Source organism: Schistocerca piceifrons, chromosome 2 (assembly GCF_021461385.2).
Source record: "Schistocerca piceifrons isolate TAMUIC-IGC-003096 chromosome 2, iqSchPice1.1, whole genome shotgun sequence".
Lineage (NCBI taxonomy): Eukaryota > Metazoa > Arthropoda > Insecta > Orthoptera > Acrididae > Schistocerca > Schistocerca piceifrons.
Window position 1 is genome coordinate 35,831,919 of NC_060139.1, and position 22,018 is coordinate 35,853,936.

At 39.9% G+C, this 22,018-nt stretch overlaps 1 protein-coding gene across 1 annotated transcript in view; it reads right to left on the reverse strand.

The window, feature by feature from the left end:
* The window catches only part of LOC124774002 (lethal(2) giant larvae protein homolog 1), a 354,779-nt gene that overhangs the window by 230,381 nt on the left and 102,380 nt on the right, over window positions 1-22,018 (reverse strand). The window contains 3 exon segments of the mRNA XM_047249448.1: window positions 5,391-5,584; window positions 9,728-9,866; window positions 14,988-15,131. Of these exon segments, the coding sequence (XP_047105404.1) occupies window positions 5,391-5,584; window positions 9,728-9,866; window positions 14,988-15,131 (477 nt within the window).

The following is a 22,018-nucleotide window of genomic DNA, read 5'->3' on the forward strand; positions in this document are numbered from 1 at the left end:
CTTTGGAGGTAATAGAAAGTCCACAACTGCCATTTTATCTGGTCTTCACAGGAGGGCTTTGGGCTGTGAAATAACTGCAGCTTGACGTGTGCACTGACAAACGCAAGTACTTGTGCTGACACAAGAAACCTCCATTTATGTAGAAGCATTGGTTAACCATGGACTGGAGGTTGTGTTGGACTTCTGGGATGGGATCACCCTGACAGAGTTTATAGGTGGAGTAGTTAGATTAATGATGGAGGCCTTCTGCCAGGTAGTCATTATGATTCATAACAACAGTGGTGGAACCTTACTCCACAGGTAGGACAGTGTTTGTTTTGAGTTTGTGTATGGCTGTTCTTTCTTCTACTGAAAGGTTGGTGCTCTGAGGAAGGGATCTGGGAAAGGATGGTGAGGCTGAGATGGAGGTAATGAATTCCTGGACTGTGACCAGCAGGTGGTTAGGTGGGAAGGGGGAGGATCACAGTTTGATGGTGGTATGGACTGGAAGATGCAGGGTTCAGTGTTGGTTTTGGATGGGAGGACTGATGGCAAATAAGTGCTTTCATTGCAGGGATCAGGAGAAGGAGAGTAGGTCTTTGGTAAGTCCAGCATGCTTAAATTTGGGTATAGGGTTAAAGGTGAGGCCTTTGGATAAGAATGAAACTTCTGTACAGCTGAGAGTTTTGGTGGAAAGGTTACCAGTGTTATTTGAATGTTTTGGTTCTCGAAAGGCTACCCGACAGTGCAATATGTGAACCATGTAATATGACATTACATTTTACTGCTTTAGGCTGAATTGTAATTGGGAAAGGAAACTATGTTAGGACTTTAATGTTCAAATCTCACACAGAAAATAATCAGGCAAGCTCATTCTATTGAATTTAGAAGGTACATTCCCATACAAAACAATCTAAAATAATAATAATAATAGCCTACTAATAAATGATTATAACTGTGATTAACCTCATATCTTATTATTCTACTTTGTTACAAATGTTACTTATGACTTTACTGTAATGATTGTAATTATGGGTGTTTTACCTTAAAATTACCTGTGTGTGCCATTTCTGATATCTATTACACATTTTTGTTGTTTTACCTTCAGCAGTACTAGTAGTATGGTTAGTGAGGTTATGTCCGACTACATATGTTCAGTTATTTGTTTTTGAGTATGAGAATTTTTGCTGATGTGGGAAAATCATAGCCTCTTTTGATAAAGTTTATAAGTTTAATAGTTAATGTGATTATGTTTCTATGTGAGTGGCATGTGACTTGTATTGACCAATTTCTTTAAGTCATGCCTTTATATTATTGTTATCTGTATGAGGTTTTGTATTTTGAGATTCTGTAGTCACTTTTGTCTTCCTAAGATTGATAAAGGATCAAGACAATGGCCTTATTGTTAGATGAAAACCAGTCATAAATAAATTGTTTTAATGCAGCCTTGTGTCACAAGTTTCCAGAAATATATATCCACTGCTGATAACAGCCAGAAGAAAATATTTACAATGTAAGCAGCTTCACAGCAATATATTACCCAAAGTATTTGATCCCTGTGCAGGGGAGATCAGGTGAAATAGGACAACTGAAAGGAGCTATTTCTGATGCCTACATAATGTCACATCTGCAAGCTGTGCCCAAGACAGAAAGAAAATGAAATAAATGTTTTAATACAAAAATACAGAAGCTAAACTAAATGAGCACCAACTGTTATCACATTATCAAGAGTCCAATACCACACCTTGAGGGCTCTTATTTTGTAAAGTGTTTATGAATCTGGTGTGGTATACAAAAGATTGAGCAGAGTATGAAGACAGGCTTTACGTCAAGCCAGTCCAGCTGGACAGAAGAGACGACATTAAAAAATATCTGCAAGTAACTCGTTTCGTGACATTCATCATCATCTCCTCCTCTTTCCAAGGTGTTACAGTCAGCTGTCCCAGCCTTTATCAGCCATCCATGTCTTAGCAGGTCTATCTAGTTGTCTTCAGTCAGTAATTTTCATTATCTTTATTTTTCAATCTATCCTTTATCAACACACTACTTCCATTTCATTCTATTCTCTTCTATCTTGTCATTATCTGGAAAGGTTTTTAAATCCGATCTTATTGTCTCAAGTCTTATTTTATCCATTTTAGTACAGCCCCTTACATATCTCATGAACTGCACCTCTGCCTCATGAACTGCAACTCTGCTCCCTGTATATGCGATTCCTCCGTCCCCCTACTGTCAGTCTTTCAACACCGCATACAAGAGTAGGAATAGCAATACTCTTATAGAATTCGAAACTTCCTGGCAGATTAAAACTGTGTGCTGGGCCAAGACTCAACACTGTACTTGCAGAAGTAAAGCTGTGAGGGCGGGTCATGAGTCGTGTTTGGGTAACACAGTCAATAGAGCAGTTGCCCATGAAAGGCAATGATCCCGAATTTGAGACTCGGACCGAAACACAGTTTTAATCTGTCAGGACATTTCATACCAATACACACTTTGCTGCAGAGTAAAAAATTCATTCTTATAGAATTTTATTTATTTCCATTCTTGTTTTTCTTTCCAAATTTTTTTTCAATTGTTCTCAATGTCTCTGTCACAGTTAAAACTAATATCGCATACTACTTGACTGAAGTGGGATACTTGTTCTAAAATTTTCTCATTTATGGTTATTATTTTTGATTTGACTGGATTCTTTCTTTTGATAGCATGATGTTTCTCTTATTTGCAGATAAATTGTAGTATATTGCATTTTTGGTTCAACTTATATACTATCTTTGTAAATTATCTTATGTTTCCTGTACAATTATCTGGTCATCAGCATTCAACAGAGTATTTAATGGTATGTTAGATCATATTTTAATTTTGAACCCTATTTCACCTTTCCACTTCATAATTAGGTTGTCAATATATGAATTAAATGAAGTGGACGATGGACTACACACTTTTCAAACACCTTGATGCATTAAAATTTTATCTGAGATTTTCAAACCTAAAGTTATAATTATTTTTGTATGTACGTGTAGATCCTTTATGGTATTAAGATATTTAGGAAAACCTTCTGCTTCCAGTACTTCCCACATAAGGTGTCTCTTACTTTATCAAAGGCTTTATCATAATCAATAAATGCAAAATGTGTTTCTTCACATGGTGAAATCACTCTTACACGTTGTTAGATAAATAAAGCAGAATAAAGCCTGTACTTAGAGAAATGAAACAGCACCAGTAGCAATTTTTTTTTAATGATGGTTTCTGTTAATCTTATGGTGTTCCTTTATAGTACTATGTGAACAAATTAAACACATCAGTATCCTAATTCATTGTCAATGTGACTGCTAATTCCCTGTTGACGTATAGTTTGAAAAAACTGAAAGGGGGACTGAAGTCTTCAATCTTCAGCCCATTCCAGCCTAATTACATTTCAACCAGATCAGGTTAAATAAATAAATAAACAAACAATTTTTTCTGCTACTCACTGGAAAGTACAGAAAACACTGATCATATGGGACTGTGTGTTACCAATTACACACACCTCTATTGGATTTTTGTTTGGGACAGAGCTACTTTAACACAAATTCCATGTCAAAATGCAAACCTAGCCAACTATCAATAGTGTGATTTGTACAATTCTGCATGCTGATGTGCAACATTCAGCCTCAGGTTTATTAATCATTCTCTGGTGCTTTCTTACTCAATTGTAGTACACAGTGTAGCTCAAACAAAATTATCATCTTAGTTGATGGAACAGTCAAAGAAACTGCTAACCCTCAATTTAGCTAGGGTCAGTCTGATCACATTACATGAGGGGGGACCCAAAAGTAATCGGAATCTTAATGCTGCACATCGTGTACTTGTAGTAGCAGGTTGCGCCGCCAGAGGGTTGTAGTAGGAGCTCTGCTGAGTCATTCTGCCACGCGGCAGTCACTTAACGGTGAGAAGTGTGGTTTCTTTGGCAGTTCTTTGAGTGTGCGTACAGTGCAGACATGACACGAGGAAATGGCTAGTTCTTACGAACAACGTGCGGCAGTGAAGTTCTGTTTCTTGCTCGGCAAGGACGCAGCAAAACTGCTGCGATTATTCAGATAGCCTACAAAGACCATGCTCTTAGTAAAACGCAAGTGTACGAATGGTTTTCTCAGTTTAAAAAGGGAGAAATTGTGGTTGAAGATCAGCCCCATTCCAGTCGACCTTCAACTGCTCGAAGCGAAGACAACATCGACAATATCCATGATCTCATCAGTGAAGATCGACACAGGACAATCGACCAACTCGAGAACTTGTCTAGTTGTCCTTGAGCTCAATTCAGCGCATCTTGACCATCGATTTGGGGATGTGAAGAGTGGCAGCAAAATGCTTGCCGAAGCTTCTTAACGGAGATCAAAGGGATTGTCGCGTTCAAGCCTGTCTCGAAATGAAGGATGCATTCAAAGATGATCCACATTTTTCCAACAAAATCATTACAGGTGACGAGTCACCTCGCTCACCAAGACCAAAAAAAGCTCGACGAGTGAAAACGATGTTGATCTGTTTTTTTGACATCAAAGGGATCATACACTCTGAATTTGTCCCTGAAAACCAGACAGTAAACCAACAATTCTATTTGGAGGTTATGAAACAGCTTCGCAGAAGTTTGTCACAAAAACGTCCAGCTTTGTGGGATTCTGGCGTGTGGTTCCTGCATCACGACAACGCTCCCGCGCACATGGCTCTCAGCGTTCGCCAGTATTTGGCCTCAAACGAAGACGACTACCTTGACCCACACGCCCTATTCGCCGGATTTAGCACCCTTCGACTTCTTCCTATTCCCCGGGATGAAAAGAGACTTGAGAGGGAAGCGTTTTGCGGATGTGGAAGACATAAAACGCAATGTCATGAAAGCGCTAGTAGGTATCAATAAGGACGAATTTTAAAGGTGCTTCAAACACTGGAATGAACGTTTGGACAAGTGCATTCATGGTAATGGAGAGTACTTCGAAGGAGATTAAGGTTGTATTTGAAAACAATAAAGTATATGCTTTCTAGAAAGAAATTCCGGTTATTTTTGGGTCCCCCCTCGTATGTTGTGTTTTCAAGTAAACTACATGCTGGTAACTAGTTCCATCAGCGCCATTATAAAAAGCTGTCTACTATATAAACTGTTTTGTCTTATTACAATTATGTTCTTGACTTTGAATTTAACCAACATGTAACATACAACTCAAAAATATGCTGTCATGGGTTAGCACTTCCACAGACTCCTTCATTCAGACCTGTTACAATTAATTACACAACAGCTCATGCAGGACCAAGTGTACTCAACAAGCACAACACTCATATTCAAAAACAAAGCATATACACTCATATTCAAAAACAAACAATTAGTATATGCTTTCTCAAAATTAAAAATATTCACAATGCACTTCCTACATGCAACTTACTTTCTTCCACGTCTCCAGAGGAACTTTGTAACTGCTTTGCATGGAAAGGGACCATACACAGTGACAGGGTCTTCAGCTTTATCACCCACAGAAATGTCCCACATTGCATAGCTTCCATCATTATGGGATGAAGCAAAACGTGTTCCTGATTTATGCCAACAAATGCTTTCCAGTTGCTGGTTACTAATGAAATTCTGTGGAACAGAAAGATAACTCAGAACAATACCAAAAAAAAAAAAAAAAAAAAAAAAATGCACAAAGGTGTTTCTAACCACTGTCACACTGAAGGACTACCAAAAACCATACCATCCAAATATTACAAGGAAAAATGAAGTCATCCAGAATGAAAGTATGCACATAATTTAACTCAAGCTTTAATTTCTCACTTTCTTAATCATGTTTAGAACAGGACGATTCAAGCAAATATTTTCACAACAGAAATAATTTCAACTTGATAAGTTGCAGCAGAGACAGCAACAAAATCAGAAAGTATGTGAGCTTTTGGTATCAGAGATTTCTTCATCTAATGGTGGAGAGAACAGGATTAAAAGTAACCATACTAATCAGGAATTAATTAGGGTCTCACCTAAGAGAGCTGATCAAGGAAGACCAGCAGCGCAAGATGAGAGATAAATCAACAATGCATTGTTAGTTAAATAAAATATTTAAAAATGACGCTTTAATGAAAAGGATACACAGGAGATGCTGTCGCAGAGAAACACAAAAAGACTGTCATGTAAAGCTTTTGGCAAAACATGCCTTCATCAGAAGGACGGACGGACGGGGACACACACACACACACACACACACACACACACACACACACACACACACACACACACAGACAGACACACAGACACACAGACACACACACACACACACACACACACACACACACACACACACACACACAGAGAGAGAGAGAGAGAGAGAGAGAGAGAGAGAGAGAGAGAGAGAGAGAGAGACCTGACAAAGTCACTGGCTGCCAAGGTCAGACTGCAAGCAGTGGCACATGACGGGAGAAGCAAATGGTGGTGATGGTGGTGGTGGTGGTGGTGGTGGTATGGAGGAGGCTGGGGCGGGGGATGGGGATGGTAAAGTGCTGCTTCTGGCACCACACAGGGACAAGGTGGGGAAATAGTAGGGCAGCTAGGTCAAGCCTACCAACTGCACCTAGCTGCCCTAACCTTTACCCACCTCATCCCTATATGCTCCCACAAAAAGCACTTCACCATCCCCCACCCCTACCCTGCTATCCCTCCCTCTCCCCACCCTGATCTCCTCCTTATCCCCACCATCCAGTTTGGTTCTCCCACCATGTGCTGCCACTTGCAGTCTGACCTAGGCAGCCAGACTGTGTGTGTGTGTGTGTGTGTGTGTGTGTGTGTGTGTAATTCTGATGACTGCCTGTTTGGCTGAAAGGTTTGTTTGACAGTCTTTTTGTTGCACCTGTCCACGACTCAGCATCTCTGCTATATGGTGAGTCCTCTTCAAAATACTGTCATTTTCCACTGTTAGAGATATAAAAACTGGAGATGCAGAAGTAACATGGGGAAGTAGGAAAGTCAGTGATATGAGCAAGTCCAACTACAAATTGCAGCAGGGAGGAGACAGAAATCAACGACTACAGGAAGTAGGTATGGACCAGAAAATAGAAAAAAATCAATTATTTTAAAAACAAGCAGTTTAAGTTGTGGTTACAGCTGTTGGAGAACAAATAGCATTGATGCCTCCAGCAAATTTCATTTTTGTGAAATAAGTAAAACTGGTCATACAAGCAGGGCGTAAGAAAATCTTGCTGTAAGGTATTTACGTGAGACACTGTTCCCTACGGATTGCGGACTACTGAGTAATATTAAAAGGATAATTCTAAACTCTCATGGGAATAGACTCTGAAGAATCAATTATTTTAGAAGAAGTGTAATTCAATGGAGTGAAGTACACCTTCAGTCACAGTTCTCAACATGATCAAACACGTTAATTATATAAACTTTTACGTCATAAAGAAATTTCCTATTTCCAAAATACAGGACACTAAGTGGTTGGCATGAACTTCTCTCGAGCTGCAGAGCAAACTCAGTTCAGAAAGTTCTGAAGAACTAGTACTAGGAGGGCAAATTCAAATTGGGCACATGATGAAGCAAACAAAGGTCACAGCAGATCATGTTCTGCAACAGTGACTGTCACACCGGGCTTGATGCACATTACTACAGGCTCACAGAATCATTTCTCATGCAGTTTAGCAATATAAGTGAAATAATGGAGCCCCACACACTACAATCATGAAGCTGCAAACTCACAACGAAGATGCAGTGAGAGAATTGTACTTGCCAATCACTGCTTCCTCCCAGCGAACTTATCAATCTCCACAAAGCAGCAGAGGTCTCGAGAGAATTGGGCAGTGCACATGTATAAGCAACCATAGCAACAGCTACCATCAGCCTGCCTTGAAGACAGCCAGTTTGGTTGTCTAATTGCTATTGAATAGGTGTAGAAATATGGGACACAGCTCGCAAGTAATATCACAGTCTTCTTAGTATTAAGTATGTGAGAAGTTCAGAGAGAGTTTTGGTGCAAAACTGTATTAGAAGAGAAACCACTTTGAAACATTTTTGCTCAAATGTGGCCATTAATTTGAAATAGCCCTAACAAACAAATGTTTTGCACCTTGGCGAGAGCCCTTTTATCTGATTGTATAAAATTTTAAAACAACAGTTTAAAATACATTCTTTCTTCTTCCAAATGAATAATCACAGCTTTATTGTACAGCAGCCACACTGCTTGTTTTCTTCTGCCTACATCCATACTGGTTGCCTTCCAATCTAGTACTGCTATGATGTTGCCTTGAGTGTATTGGATGATTTCTGATGCTACTTATACTCGCTCTTGGGCTCTGGCACTTAGAGACAATGGAGATGAGCGGACAGAAGTATAATGTACAGTATCCTTTTGCAGAACATGGATGAAGGACGAAAGGGAGTTGTTTACTTCACTGCTGTGCAAAGTAGACTTTTCTTCACAAAACCAGTATCTCAGGTTTTCACCGACAGAAACTTACTCTAAAGCAAATACTCAAATCCCTACAGGATCTTTACTTTCCCAACCTTTTCAAGTACATTCTTTTCACTTTGGTCTCCAACCTATTTTCTTCTGCCTCTTTTACATTCCAATTATCAGACCTTGATTCTTTTCATTTCTACTAGTTCCTTTCCTGCTTACTACATGGCCACTCATTTTCCTCTCATCTGCACTTCTGTTTGCAATGAGCACTTATGTTTTGGTTCTGAATTACTTCCTCTGACACATACAATACTTTACGTTTTCAAACCATACATGTTGCCTGCATTCCACTGTTGATTTCTTTAAGCCCTGTCTTTTGTGTGCCCCTGACCCCAATTAATACAACTTCGGAATTTCTGGTTCCTTCGAGAAGGAAAGGAAAGAAGACCAGGTAGATGACTTGACAACATTCAGCAAGAAAGCTGCACAGGTTGTGTTACTGTGCTAAATGGCAAAAGGAATAGCGAAAATTTAACTAGTAAAATTGAATATGTGCGAGACTGTCAGTCTCAGCAACAGAATAATCAAATATGGCAGGATTTAGTGAAGCAAAACTGCTTGTATGTCCTTAAAAAAATTATTGGCAGTTTAATTTTACTACAAACATACTTTATCATTCAATGAAATAATGTTCACTTCTAAGCCCTTTTCACAGCTTAGCATTATACTCTTCCACTTCATGCAATAGTTCACAGCCTACAAACTGAACCAGTTGAAGAAAACATCAGTTTGAGTTATGATGGTCGTACAAAAATGAAGTTTGAGATATCTTTTACAGTTTTCCCGGAGGTAGTGTACCTTTTCTGTTCCTTGGGCAGGCCAGATGCAACCATCTTACTGGTTAAGTTACAGTAGAACCTAAAGCTTAAAGCGAAATTCAAACCATATTGCAGCTTTCTTAGTCCCATGCACACAATGATCTTTTGAATGAAAGAACTGCTGTATAAATGTAGTTATGTAATGTTTACATAAGGTGAGGCTGAATGCCCGTAAAGTATTTTATAAATTGCATTTTAACCATCACCAGCTTTTATGTCCCATTAGTCACCTATCAGTTTCAGTTAGTAATCATCATCCAGGATGTAGGATATAACAGGTTACTTGAAAGTATCCCATATTCCTTTGAAGCTGTTGTGAGGTGTTTGTACAATTTCACTGGATAATTTCAATATTGTTCATAAAACGGGTAAATGACTAAAGGGACAAATAAAGCTTCTGATGGATAAAATGCATTTTATAATAACATATAGTTATATCTGATAGTATCACATGCTTACCTGTTCTGCTCCTGGTGTTTTTCTGTTCCATAAAACCATTAACCCTCTATTGTAGCCAATTAAAATTTTGTCAGGATTTCCAGGCTGTTCAGCAATAGCTTCCACAGCACCAGGGTTTATCTTGTAATCTTCAGGAACGCTAATAAAATGAACTGCACTTAAATATTCACAAACATGGAATGAATTTGAGAAATATGCTAACATTTAAACAATGTTGTTTATAATATATTCCCACTGTAAAAAATGGTAAAAGAATAACATTAATGATTTATTCAATACAACTTGGCTCAATATTTATGTGCCCATCACCAGAAACTTAATATTAGACTAGTCATGAAAGTTTGACAATTTTTATTGGTGCTGCCAGCAGTGGAGAAAATCAGCATTACTTTGAAAACATTCATTCATCTCAAAGTACTGGCAATATTTTCACGTGTGTTGCATCTGCTTTTGTATAAGCACTACTCACAGGCACATGGGCAAGGGTGCCAGCACTCCAAAACTGAGTTGGTGCTGCCTTTTCCTCTATCGCTTCTCTCCTCTCGGCAGTCCTAAGTTTGGAGGGGGCGGGAGGGCCAAGGCATACCTCTTACGATACCCGAGTGCACAAAACAGTATAATGAATTGCTGTACTAGCAATGTATGACAGCTAACTGGAAAGTATCCTTGCTTATCATGTAGCATGGGAAGTAGTGAGAGGAATATATGGCATTCAGCTGCAACAAAGCTGAGATGTTGACATCAATCATAAAGCTGGAGCTGTCTACAGACCGAATGTGATGAAAGGAGTTGTGCATCAATAGTGTGCTTTGTTTTTAAAGTTTATGAATGTGCTGACCAACACAAAGTGCTTCATTTTTAATGTCTGCTTCACAGCCTGTGCCATTTGGACCCATCCTATCACCAGCTTTTCGGAACTGCACAGCTGGCAACCATCCCTACCAACATATCTTTCATTCCTGTAACTACCCTAGCCTAAACCTCTGCTAGACCTTGTCCTCCAACCACATGTAGTACCGTTCCCTGCTGTCCCTCCTGCACTACATATACGTTTCATTCCACCAATGCTACCCTAGTCTCTTCCCCTACTATGTGTCTGTCTCTTGACCCACCTTTAGCACTCTGCCTCCCCCACAGCACAGCCTCCTGAAAGGGCACCTAGTAGCAGCCCTTTCCTGTCCCCACTACACGACACCTTCCCCGACTCCTACGCTGCTATCCCTCCCCTTCATCACTCATTCTGTCTCCTTAAACACCACTACCCATCCCAGGTGATTGGTGCTCTCGTTGTTACTCTACCCATAACTTTCCATTATTTAACAATATGGAAAGGATGGATTGGTACTCACCACGTGGAGTTGGTGCTGAGTCAGGGAGGCACAATCAAAGTACTGCTAGACATGTTCAGCTTTCACACTGCATGCTTCATCAGAACTAGAAAACACACATATTCACTCAAGTAAAACTCCCACACAAACGTCCACAATCATCTCCTGGTGCTAGGATGGATAGATACAATGTTATTCATGTAGTTAATGTCACACTAAGAGCAGAAATAATAAATAGAAGACTTCTGATTTTGAAAACATGTGAGGTATCTGTTTTGATACTGGTCTTCGAGACAGTGTAACAAAGAATACAACTTGAATTAAAGGTAGTAAATTCTCTATCACAGAGATGGTGTGGATATAGTTTATATTTTCTTTCTGTTATGTAACACAATTACACATGTTAAATCTCAACAAAACAATGAGGTGACAAAAGTCACAAGTTAGTGGTATGCATGTATACAGATGGCAGTAATATCACACACACAATGTACAAAAGGGCAGTGAATTGGCAGAGCTATCATTTGTACTCAGATGATTCAACTGAAAATGCTTCCGGCCTGATTATGTCCACATGACAGGAATTAACACACTTTGAATGCGGAATGGTAGTTGGACCGAGACGCATGGGACCATCCGTTTCAGAAATCATAAGGGAATTCAATATTCTGAGATTCACAGTGTCAACAGTGTTCAGAGAATAACACATTTCAGCCATTACCTCTCACCCTGGTTTGTGTTTGGCTACTTCGAGACCAATTACAGCCATTCACAGAGTTCTTGCTCCCAAAAAAATGACGACACTGGGAAACACCTGTCCACGACTGGTTTGAAGAACATTTGGATGATTTGAGTGAATCAGCTGGCCACACAGGTTGTCCGAAATGAATCCCATCGAATATTTATGGGACATAGCCAAGAGCTCAGTTCGTGCACAAAATCCTGCACCAGCAACACTTTCACAATTATCGACAGCTATAGACACAGCATGGCTCAATATTTCTGCAAGGTACTTCCAAGAATTTGTTGAGTTCATTCCATACTGAGTTGCTGCATTATACACGGCAGAAGGAGATCTGGCACAAAATTAGGAGGTATCCCTTGAGCCCTCACCTTGTACCTCAGTTTGTGTGTCTGGATTGCTCCCCCAGGCTATTATGCCATGGTCAAATGGATTTCACATTACATCAATTTTAAGATGAAATTCATTCGACCACGGCATAGCAGCCTGGAACGCTTCATTAACTGTTAACATTTCCAGCCAAGAAAGTGTACATTTTACAAAGATTTATGTTACATTCTTTCAGTGTTCACTGAAAGCAAATGGAGAGGTTTTTTTTCAGTAATGTTTGGTTTATATTTATGGAACAGCCATAAAACACCATGATGATGCACCACGAGCATCTCTAAAGGCTCTTCCCAAGGGCACAAGAAGAGTGAATCATACAGACCTGTAGCTAGTGCTATTGCGTCAGCAATGTAAGCAGTGATAAATCATATGACCACCACATTATCTGCCCATGTAATCACCACAATCATTATGCTGGAAATTCAGCGATATGTGGACACATTTAAAAACTTTAAATACACAACATTTTGATGTCATTCCACCATCCGCATCCCCACAATGGAGATCAGCTTAGTAATGTGTAGACAGTGAGTATGCATGGTCCTTATTCCAGTGGCCATTCTTTATCATCAATTGACCAGCCCAATTTTGTTAGCCTGGCACCACCTACAAATCAGTCCTTGTGATAGATTGTGGATTGTGGGGCGGCGGATGCGTTTGTAACAATTAATTTGCTGTATAAATGCTTGCAAGTTGAATCAGTTTCTAGCTTTTAGAATGTTGTTAATGCTGTCTTTTGTCGTTCTCAACACTGGCTCTCTATTTACTTCGTGGCCCCCAGAAAGTGATTTAATAAAACTTGGAGCCAGTAAATAGATATCCTAGTGCCCACTTTACCTGAGAATGTTCTTATAGCTGCAGCTTATAGCTCTGAGGAATTAGGAGATTGTCCGGGATTTCTAATCAAAAACGGTTTTCCAAAATAGTTGAGTATATTCTGAAATTCACTGATAAAAACCACAAGTATCCCTACAACCTAACTAACAGAACAGTCCAGAGTCTAATACGCTGATGCAACTATAAATGTCCGACTCAAATGTTAAAAAGAATGCCCGCCATAATTTGATGAAAATACTTCATCAAACGCCACGCTAAATATTTGGTAGAATGTCTGTCCCGCGACGGCACGTGAAAATACGACAAAACGCAAACTGAAGCTAGATAATGAAAATCATTCCAGAATTAACACTTCACATAAAATGTTTTCATGGTTCCGCATATCTCTAGTAACTTAATACGGCACCCGAGGCTGTTTGTAGCAGATACACTGATGCGACGCGACTACCGACACAGATGGTGTGTCATTCAGCGCCTGGAGAGAACTGGGGCCTTGCTTCCTCGCGCAGTGTTCTTATATATAAAGCCGCGGTGCGGACGGCTGAGGGAACGCCTGATCAAATCCGCTCTCCCGACTAGCCGCTGGGCTAGTAACGCACCACTACAAGTTACATAATAATTTATAGCTTCTTTGGCTGATGGCCGGAGAAGCTCTTACTTTAAACGTGCATTCAGCACGCAGGTAAGTATTGATAATAAAATTTTGACGTGGCTAAGTTAAATACTTTGAGCGAGAGAATTAATTAAATTACACTGCACGCAGCAGATGAGCTCTGAACTGTCCCTTTTGAGATCCGCTATCGCTATAATTTTATAGGTATTAAAAAGAAACTTTACACATCTTCATAATCATAGCGGACCTCCAACCTATTTAAATCTAAACATCCTAGCCTTATTTACTAGCCTACTTAATCTATCTTGCTTCCTTCAGTTTTGAGACGAAAACCAGAAAATCATGAATTTCCACTAAAATCTTAATATGTGAAATCCAAAGTACTGTTTTTATTAATTCATTATGAAAAATGAATCTAAATATAAATTTTGAAGTCTCTAGCTCTTTTCTGTTGCGCCAATGATTTTTCCAGAAAAACGTCCAAATCTCGGAAATGGCTGAAGTTATTGAACTGATATTTAACACACATTAATTTAGTATTATTTTTGACATGCTAGAAAAGTTTTAGTTCATTTGCTTGATTTTTAAGGTATTGCGCAACATTTATGACGTCAGAGCTAGTTACAGCAGACTGGTTGGCACACAATGGAAACTGATGTGAATTTACTACAGCGTGAGTAGGCTGCTTCCCTACAGGATGATGGCATAGCCATTGTCGTTTTAAATTTCTTTTCCTACACAGTAAGGGTGCCACATCAAGGGCCCAATAGAAAATTTCCTTTGAGAAATATCTCTATCATTTATACTTGCTCCCTGCTCAAATCTAACAATTATTAACATTCCATTATCTGCAACTTACAACTTGATTGTATAAGTTCTGAGAGAAGATTTGCAGGGTTTTCTCCTTAGCCACAGTGTCTGATGTCCTGCTTGTTCACTCCCTTATTTCCCGTATTCTCCTCTCTAAAAAGAAGGGCGGTGGTGGGGGGGGGGGGGGGCATATCGAGAAAACAAAAGCTTTAAAAATTAATGACTGATTTGCATTTTTATCTCTCTGTGCATATTGAGCCACACTGAATTTGGCAGTATTCACCTCTTTGTTGTTTACCAGTGAGTTAAAAGTCAAAACAGGAGGGACAAATATCTGAAGGAACCACAGATGTTAAAAGTGGAATATTTAATATCTTAAGAGCACGAAAAGCATTTCAGGCAACAATAAGAACATCCTTGAATACTTATAATTACCAACCTGTTTGTATAGGAAATAATCTGTAATAACACTACCACAGGGCAACATCACAATAAATATTTTATGTTAGTTGAAACATGCACAATTAAAAACAACAAACTCACTTCTGCATTACAATATCTTGATATATGATTGTATCTGACATTTGGAAAGTCTTCAGATTAAGGAGGTAAATATTTCCACCCTCGGTACCCAATAGCAGATGTTCACCTGCAGTTTCAAGAGCAATTGCAGAAATCCTCTTCAGCCTGAAGAAAAAAGATCAGAAATAAAAATGTTAAAAACTATTTAGTTAAAACACACACACTCACACTCTCACTCTCACTCTCACTCTCACTCTCACTCACTCTCTCCACTATCTGAAACTAGGATCAGATATGGCATTGAGAAAAAAGTATTTAATTCTTTCTTATATAAAGGAGGAGACTACTTTCTAACTAAAAAATAATTTTCACTCATGTGACTCAAGACATGGGATGACAATTTTTTTGGCAGACATAAGACAGCTCAGTAACAGGGCAAGTAACCAAAATTACTGGTCCTGATCTGCTATGTGGTTTGCACTTTGACAGCTTGAATGCAATTCATTATATCCCAGCTTCTCAACATCAAGAATTAACAATTACATTCTAAATTTACATTTATGTAAATAAATCATTACAACTATCATTTTCAGTATCCTCGTTTGTCAAACTTTACCAACAAGTTTTGTAACCATATAGTGTTCAACAGCCTTTATGATGATGTTGAATGGTATATCTGAACACGTACATAAGGCTGCTTCTTTATTGTTTATTTTGGTCATCTTTGTATACACACGTCATTTACCAATTATTGAAAACATTGTGAGGGACATTTTATCACATTACAAGAAGACCTGTCTCAAACTCTGGAACAATCCTAGGATCTATTAAATTACCAACACGTGTCCAAGTGGATCCTAGAAACAACCAACAGGATTCAAGTCTAGACAGCAAGTCTAGAGGTGTACCCTTCCATTTTAAAGGATGGTCCACTACAGGGATCAGTACTGACATCCACAAAAATGAAATACTTGTAAATGGCACCAGCATACAGCATAACAAAGTCGATTCTTCCTTATGTCATTGTTGTTGTTGTTGTTGTGGTCTTCAAGTCCTGAGACTGGTTTGATGCAGCTCTCCATGCTACTCTATCCTGTGCAAACTTCTTCATCTCCCAGTACCTACTGCAACCTACATCCTTCTGAATCTGCTTAGTGTATTCATCTCTTGGTCTCCCTCTACGATTTTTACCCTCCACGCTGCCCTCCAATGCTAAATTTGTGATCCCTCGATGCTTCAAAACATGTCCTACCAACCGATCACTTCTTCTAGTCAAGTTGTGCCAAAAACTTCTCTTCTCCCCAATCCTATTCAATACCTCCTCATTAGTTACGTGATCTACCCACCTTATCTTCAGCATTCTTCTGTAGCACCACATTTCGAAAGCTTCTATTCTCTTCTTGTCCAAAGTAGTTATCGTCCATGTTTCACTTCCATACATGGCTACACTCCATAGAAATACTTTCAGAAACGACTTCCTGACACTTAAATCTATACTCGATGTTAACAAATTTCTCTTCTTCAGAAATGCTTTCCTTGCCATTGCCAGTCTACATTTTATATCCTCTCTACTTCGACCATCATCGGTTATTTTACTCCCCAAATAGCAAAACTCCTTTACTGCTTTAAGTGTCTCATTTCCTAATCTAATTCCCTCAGCATCACCCGACTTAATTCGACTACATTCCATTATCCTCGTTTTGCTTTTGTTGATGTTCATCTTATATCCTCCTTTCAAGACACTGTCCATTCCGTTCAACTGCTCTTCCAAGTCCTTTGCTGTCTCTGAAAGAATTACAATGTCATCGGCGAACCTCAAAGTTTTTACTTCTTCTCCATGAATTTTAACACCTACTCCGAATTTTTCTATTGTTTCCTTTACTGCTTGCTCAATATACATTGAATAACATCGGGGAAAGGCTACAACCCTGTCTCACTCCCTTCCAAACCACTGCTTCCCTTTCATGCCCCTCGACTCTTATAACTGCCACCTGGTTTCTGTACAAATTGTAAATAGCCTTTCGCTCCCTGTATTTTACCCCTGCCACCTTCAGAATTTGAAAGAGAGTATTCCAGTTAACATTGTCAAAAGCTTTCTCTAAGTCTACAAATGCTAGAAACGTAGGTTTGCCTTTTCTTAATCTTTCTTCTAAGGTAAGTTGTAAGGTCAGTATTTCCTCACGTGTTCCAGCATTTCTACGGAATCCAAACTGATCTTCCCCGAGGTCGGCTTCTACCAGTTTTTCCATTTGTCTGTAAAGAATTCGCGTTAGTATTTTGCAGCTGTGACTTATTAAACTGATAGTTCGGTAATTTTCACATCTGTCAACACCTGCTTTCTTTGGGACTGGAATTATTATATTCTTCTTGAAGTCTGAGGGTATTTCGCCTGTCTCATACATCGTGCTCACCAGATGGTAGAGTTTTGCCATGACTGGCTCTCCCGAGGCCATCAGTAGTTCTAATGGAATGTTGTCTACTCCCGGGGCCTTGTTTCGACTCAGGTCTTTCAGTGCTCTGTCAAACAAGATGTCATTAAGCCATCAAAAAACTGTTACCAACAGTGCTCGATTCCTGTCCATGTAGTCAGCTCACAGTAATAAACCAAGAATGTTTCGTGACCTGAGGCGAGTTTCAAGTTCCGCCCTCTCTGAAGACAGGAATTTGTTAACTGTGGGACTAAATAATGTGTCATCAGCAAAAAAGAAAAAAAAAATCTATTTGGAATTCAACAATTCATGACGTTTCTTCATCCATTTCAGGCTCTATGGTTTCACACCATTAATAGGATGAACTTCACAGTATTTCGTGGTAAGACTCTCCATTAAAATAAGAGTGATCGGTCTGCAAGGATGTAAGGAAGATAATAATTAAACATTTCATTACAATTTGGTCCTTACAGAAACAGCACAAGCTTGGAGAAGGATATGGAAGGAAACTGGTTGTGGTCTTCTCAAGCTAATCATCCTGACCATTTGCCTCAAGTGATTTAGGGTAACCACAGAAAAATTTCGTTGGGCGGACAGTTGACTGAACCTCCATCCTCCCCCGACTTATCACCTACTTTCCTGTTCTGCCAAGTTGTGAGCAATAAGTAATATCCTGTTGTTCACCCCTGCCTCGGGGCAGCAGGCTTTTCAGTAACTGCAGGGGCAACAGCCTTGCCATGCTGGTAATATGAGCAGCTGGAAGCAAGGGGAAACTACAGCCACTATTTTTCTCAATGGCATGCAGCTGTTTTGTAAAGTTAAATGATAATGGCATCACCACCTCCTGGATAAAATATGGCAGGAGTAAAATAGTCCCCATTCGGCTCTCCGGGTGGAGACTATTCAGAACGATATAGTCATCTGGAAAAACTTAACTGACACTGTATGGGATAGTGTCTGGAACGTTAGACCCTTAATCAGGTAGTGAGTCAGAAAATTTAAAAAGAGAAATGGTTAGGTTGAAGTTAGATACAGTGGAAATCAGTGAAGTGCAGTGGCAGGATGAACAAGACTTCTGGTCGAGTCAGTGACAGGGTTGTCAACACACCATCAGATAGAAATGATGCAGGAATAAGCCTAATAATGAACATGCAGGTGTAAGCTTAGTAATAACAAAGAACTTCAGAATGCAGGTATGCTACTACGTATGTAAGAGTGACTGCATTACGTAGCCTAGGTGGACACAAAGCCAACACCTCTACCACAGTAGTACAAATTTGTGTATCAACTAGTTCTGCAGATGAAGAGATTGAAAGAATGTATGATGAGGTAAAGGAAATTATTCAAGTAGTTAATGGAGAGGAAAATTTGATTATGATGGGTGACTGCAATTTGATAGTAGGAAAAGGAAGAGAAGGCAAAATAGTAGGAGAACATGGACTGGGGGAAAGGAATGTAAACTGCCTTGCACAATTTTGCACAGAGCGTAATTTAATCATTGCTAACATATTATTTAAGTATCTTGTGCAAAGGCTATATATGTAGAAAATACTTGGAGATAATGATTGTTTTCAGATTATACAGGACGGTCAATAACAGTCTAAAAAACTTGTAAGGGTGCTGCAGGATCTGTTGTCTTGAGAAGTGACTGTTAAAAAAAATATTTTGCACTATTTCTGAGTCAATTATCATTGAACTTGGCCACTGTGCATGCAAATTCAAGTGGCCCAACAGAGGCAGTGTCATCAAATGTGTTCTTTGTTTGATTTCCTAAAGAATGGCACAATATGTCCAATTTCTTCTTAATTTCCTTTCAGCACAACCTTCCTTCCAACACCCTTACATGATTTTCAGACCACACTTTTCTGACAGCACTTTATAGTGGTAGGGTACAGGTTTCAAAACCATAGTTTGAAATGTAAGACATTTTTAGGGGTAGATGTTGACCATGACCATAATTCATCTTTATGAACAGTAAGTTAAAGCTTAAGAATTTGCAAAACAGTAGAATATTTAGGAGATGGGACCAGGATAAGTTGAAAGGACCAGAGGTTGTTGAGAGTTCAAGAATGAGCATTAGGAAACATTTGACTGGAACAGGGGAAAGGAATACAGTAGAAGAAGAATGGGTAGGTTAGAGAGATGAAATAGTGAAGGCAGAAGAGCAAAGTAAGTATAAGGACAAGGCCTTGTAGAAATGTTTGGATAACACACAAGATATTGAATTCAAATGGGGAAAAATAAAAAACGAGGCCAAAATGAACACAGACATATAAAAAATAAAACTGGTAGAAATTGTAAAATGGCTAAGCAGGAAAGGCTAGAGGACATTAAGGCTGTAGAAGCATTTATAGCATGGGAAAGACACATGCCGCCTACAGGAAATTTAAAGGGATCTTTAAAGAAAAAAGTTGCAGCTGAATTCCTATCAAGAACTCAGACAGCAAGCCAGTATCAAGCAAGGAAAAGCTGAAAAGCAGAATGAATGTAAAGAGGGATTCTATGATAGAAATGAACTTTAAGACAATGTTATGCAAAAGGAAGAGGAAATTGTTGAATATAAGATAAAATAGTGAAAGAAGAATTTATTAGTTTTGTTTTGCTTTAGGGTACAAAAACAACTAGTGTCATATGCACTGCAGTCACAAACATAGAACATGAAGAAAAAAAAGGTTACAGCTGACTACACATTTACCCCAATCGATGGAAGGAAAGACAGCTAGAAGCAGGGGCTTGGAGAAAATTCCATAAAATACACCATAGAGAAATGGAGGTTCTGACTAAAGATTAAATGTCTTACACTATATTGGTACAACGGATAAAAAGTAAAATGCAGTCAACAGACCACACACTGTTTGCTAAAACAGCTGGTAATTCAGATGGCAAACATAATTGAGAACATAAGTGGTTATAAAAAGGGCATTCTGTTGGGAAGTGGTGAACCACTGAAGGTCCAGGCCAATGAGCACAAAGTGGTGGGGGAGCACCACTGAACAAATGGCAATGGCTAAAAAGACTGTGCCCAGTACGTAACCTAACTAAAATTAGGGCCGAGAGGTGGTCAGCCAAGCCGCTGGGAGAGGCTTAGTTCCCTGGAGCTAGTTCCCATGAAGCGAGGACCAGTGGTTATGCCACAGTGACACCACCTGCTGACAGATGGCAACACAGAGATCGCCTGAGAGCGTGGCAGAACTAATGGGCAAAATATGAGGACTGTAGCCTCGGCTGCAGTTTCAGCAGCCTTGTTTCCCGTCAGACTGATGTGACCAGGAACCCACAAATATCACAGTGGCTCCATCAAGAGTGAGTAAGTGACAGCTTTCCTGGACCTGTTGCACTAAGGCATGGATGGTATACAGCACACAGACGAATGAAGGGCACAGAAAGTTGGAGCAGATAACACATTTGAAAAACCTGCATTGCTGGTTATACAGTGTGGCCTGATACATGGCGAAGAGCTTGGCTGTAAATACTGAGCAGTGTTCCAGAAGCCGATATCAAAAACTGTCTGTGCCAATGACGAAGGCACACCCAATATCGCGGTCAGCCAGAGAGCCATAAGTGTACACAAAGGTAGTATTGCAAAGTTTTGTGCGAAGATCGCGAAACTTACAGCAATAGAGCAAGCTGGAGTAGTGACCTTAGGAAGCGGATGAAGGCCAGGGCGAACAAGGTGCCGCAGCATGAAGCCAAGGTGGTGAATGGTTCAACACATCAGGAAAGTGGCAGTAGCGTGAAGTTAAGCTGCTGGAGCAACAGTTGGAAGCAATTCCAGGAGGTAACAGAAGATGGACGTGACCCCTACTGGCGATCAAAGGAGACATCGAAGGAGGCGGCATAGGATGAATTACCAGGCTTGGCAGACTCATGTCGTGCATACCTGCCGAGGAGAAAAATCGTGGCAATATGACAGCAGTAGTATGGCACCTTCTGCACACAGACTCTCAACTGGGCTAGTGTAAAAGGTGACAGCGGCCAAACAGACGCCTCGATGGTGGATAGTATTGAGATGGTGTAAGAGGGACGGATGTGCAGATGCATAAATGAAACACCTGTAGTCTAATTTTGAACAGACAAGGGACCAGTAGAAACGGACGAGGGTAGTCCGGTCAGCTCCCCAGGTAGTACTGCTGAGGACACTGAGGGACTGCGTATAGTGGGCGGTCAGGTAAGACATGATGGAGAACCAAGGAAGCTTCCCGTTGAGCATGAGCTCCAGAAGTCATCTAGTTTCAACAAAAGGAAGAGCAACAGGCCCAAGATGTAAAGACGGTAGAAGAAACCAATTCCTGCCAGAAATTCATACAAACCGTTGTGTCAGTGGAAACGCAAAAGCTATTGTCTATGCTCCATGAGTAAAGACGATTGAGACATCACTGAAGACGTCGCTTAAGGAGACAAGCCCAGGAGAACTGTAATAGGCAATAAATCGCAAACGAAATGGGTGCCGGAGATGCCCGGTGGGATACAGGACATTACAGAGTTAATTGCGATAGGAAAGAGGATGACACTCAGGACGGAACCCTGAGGCACACCGTTTTCCTGGATAAAGGTGTCCAACAAGGTAGAGCCCACATGATGACGATGATGATGATGATGATGATGATGATGATGATGATGACG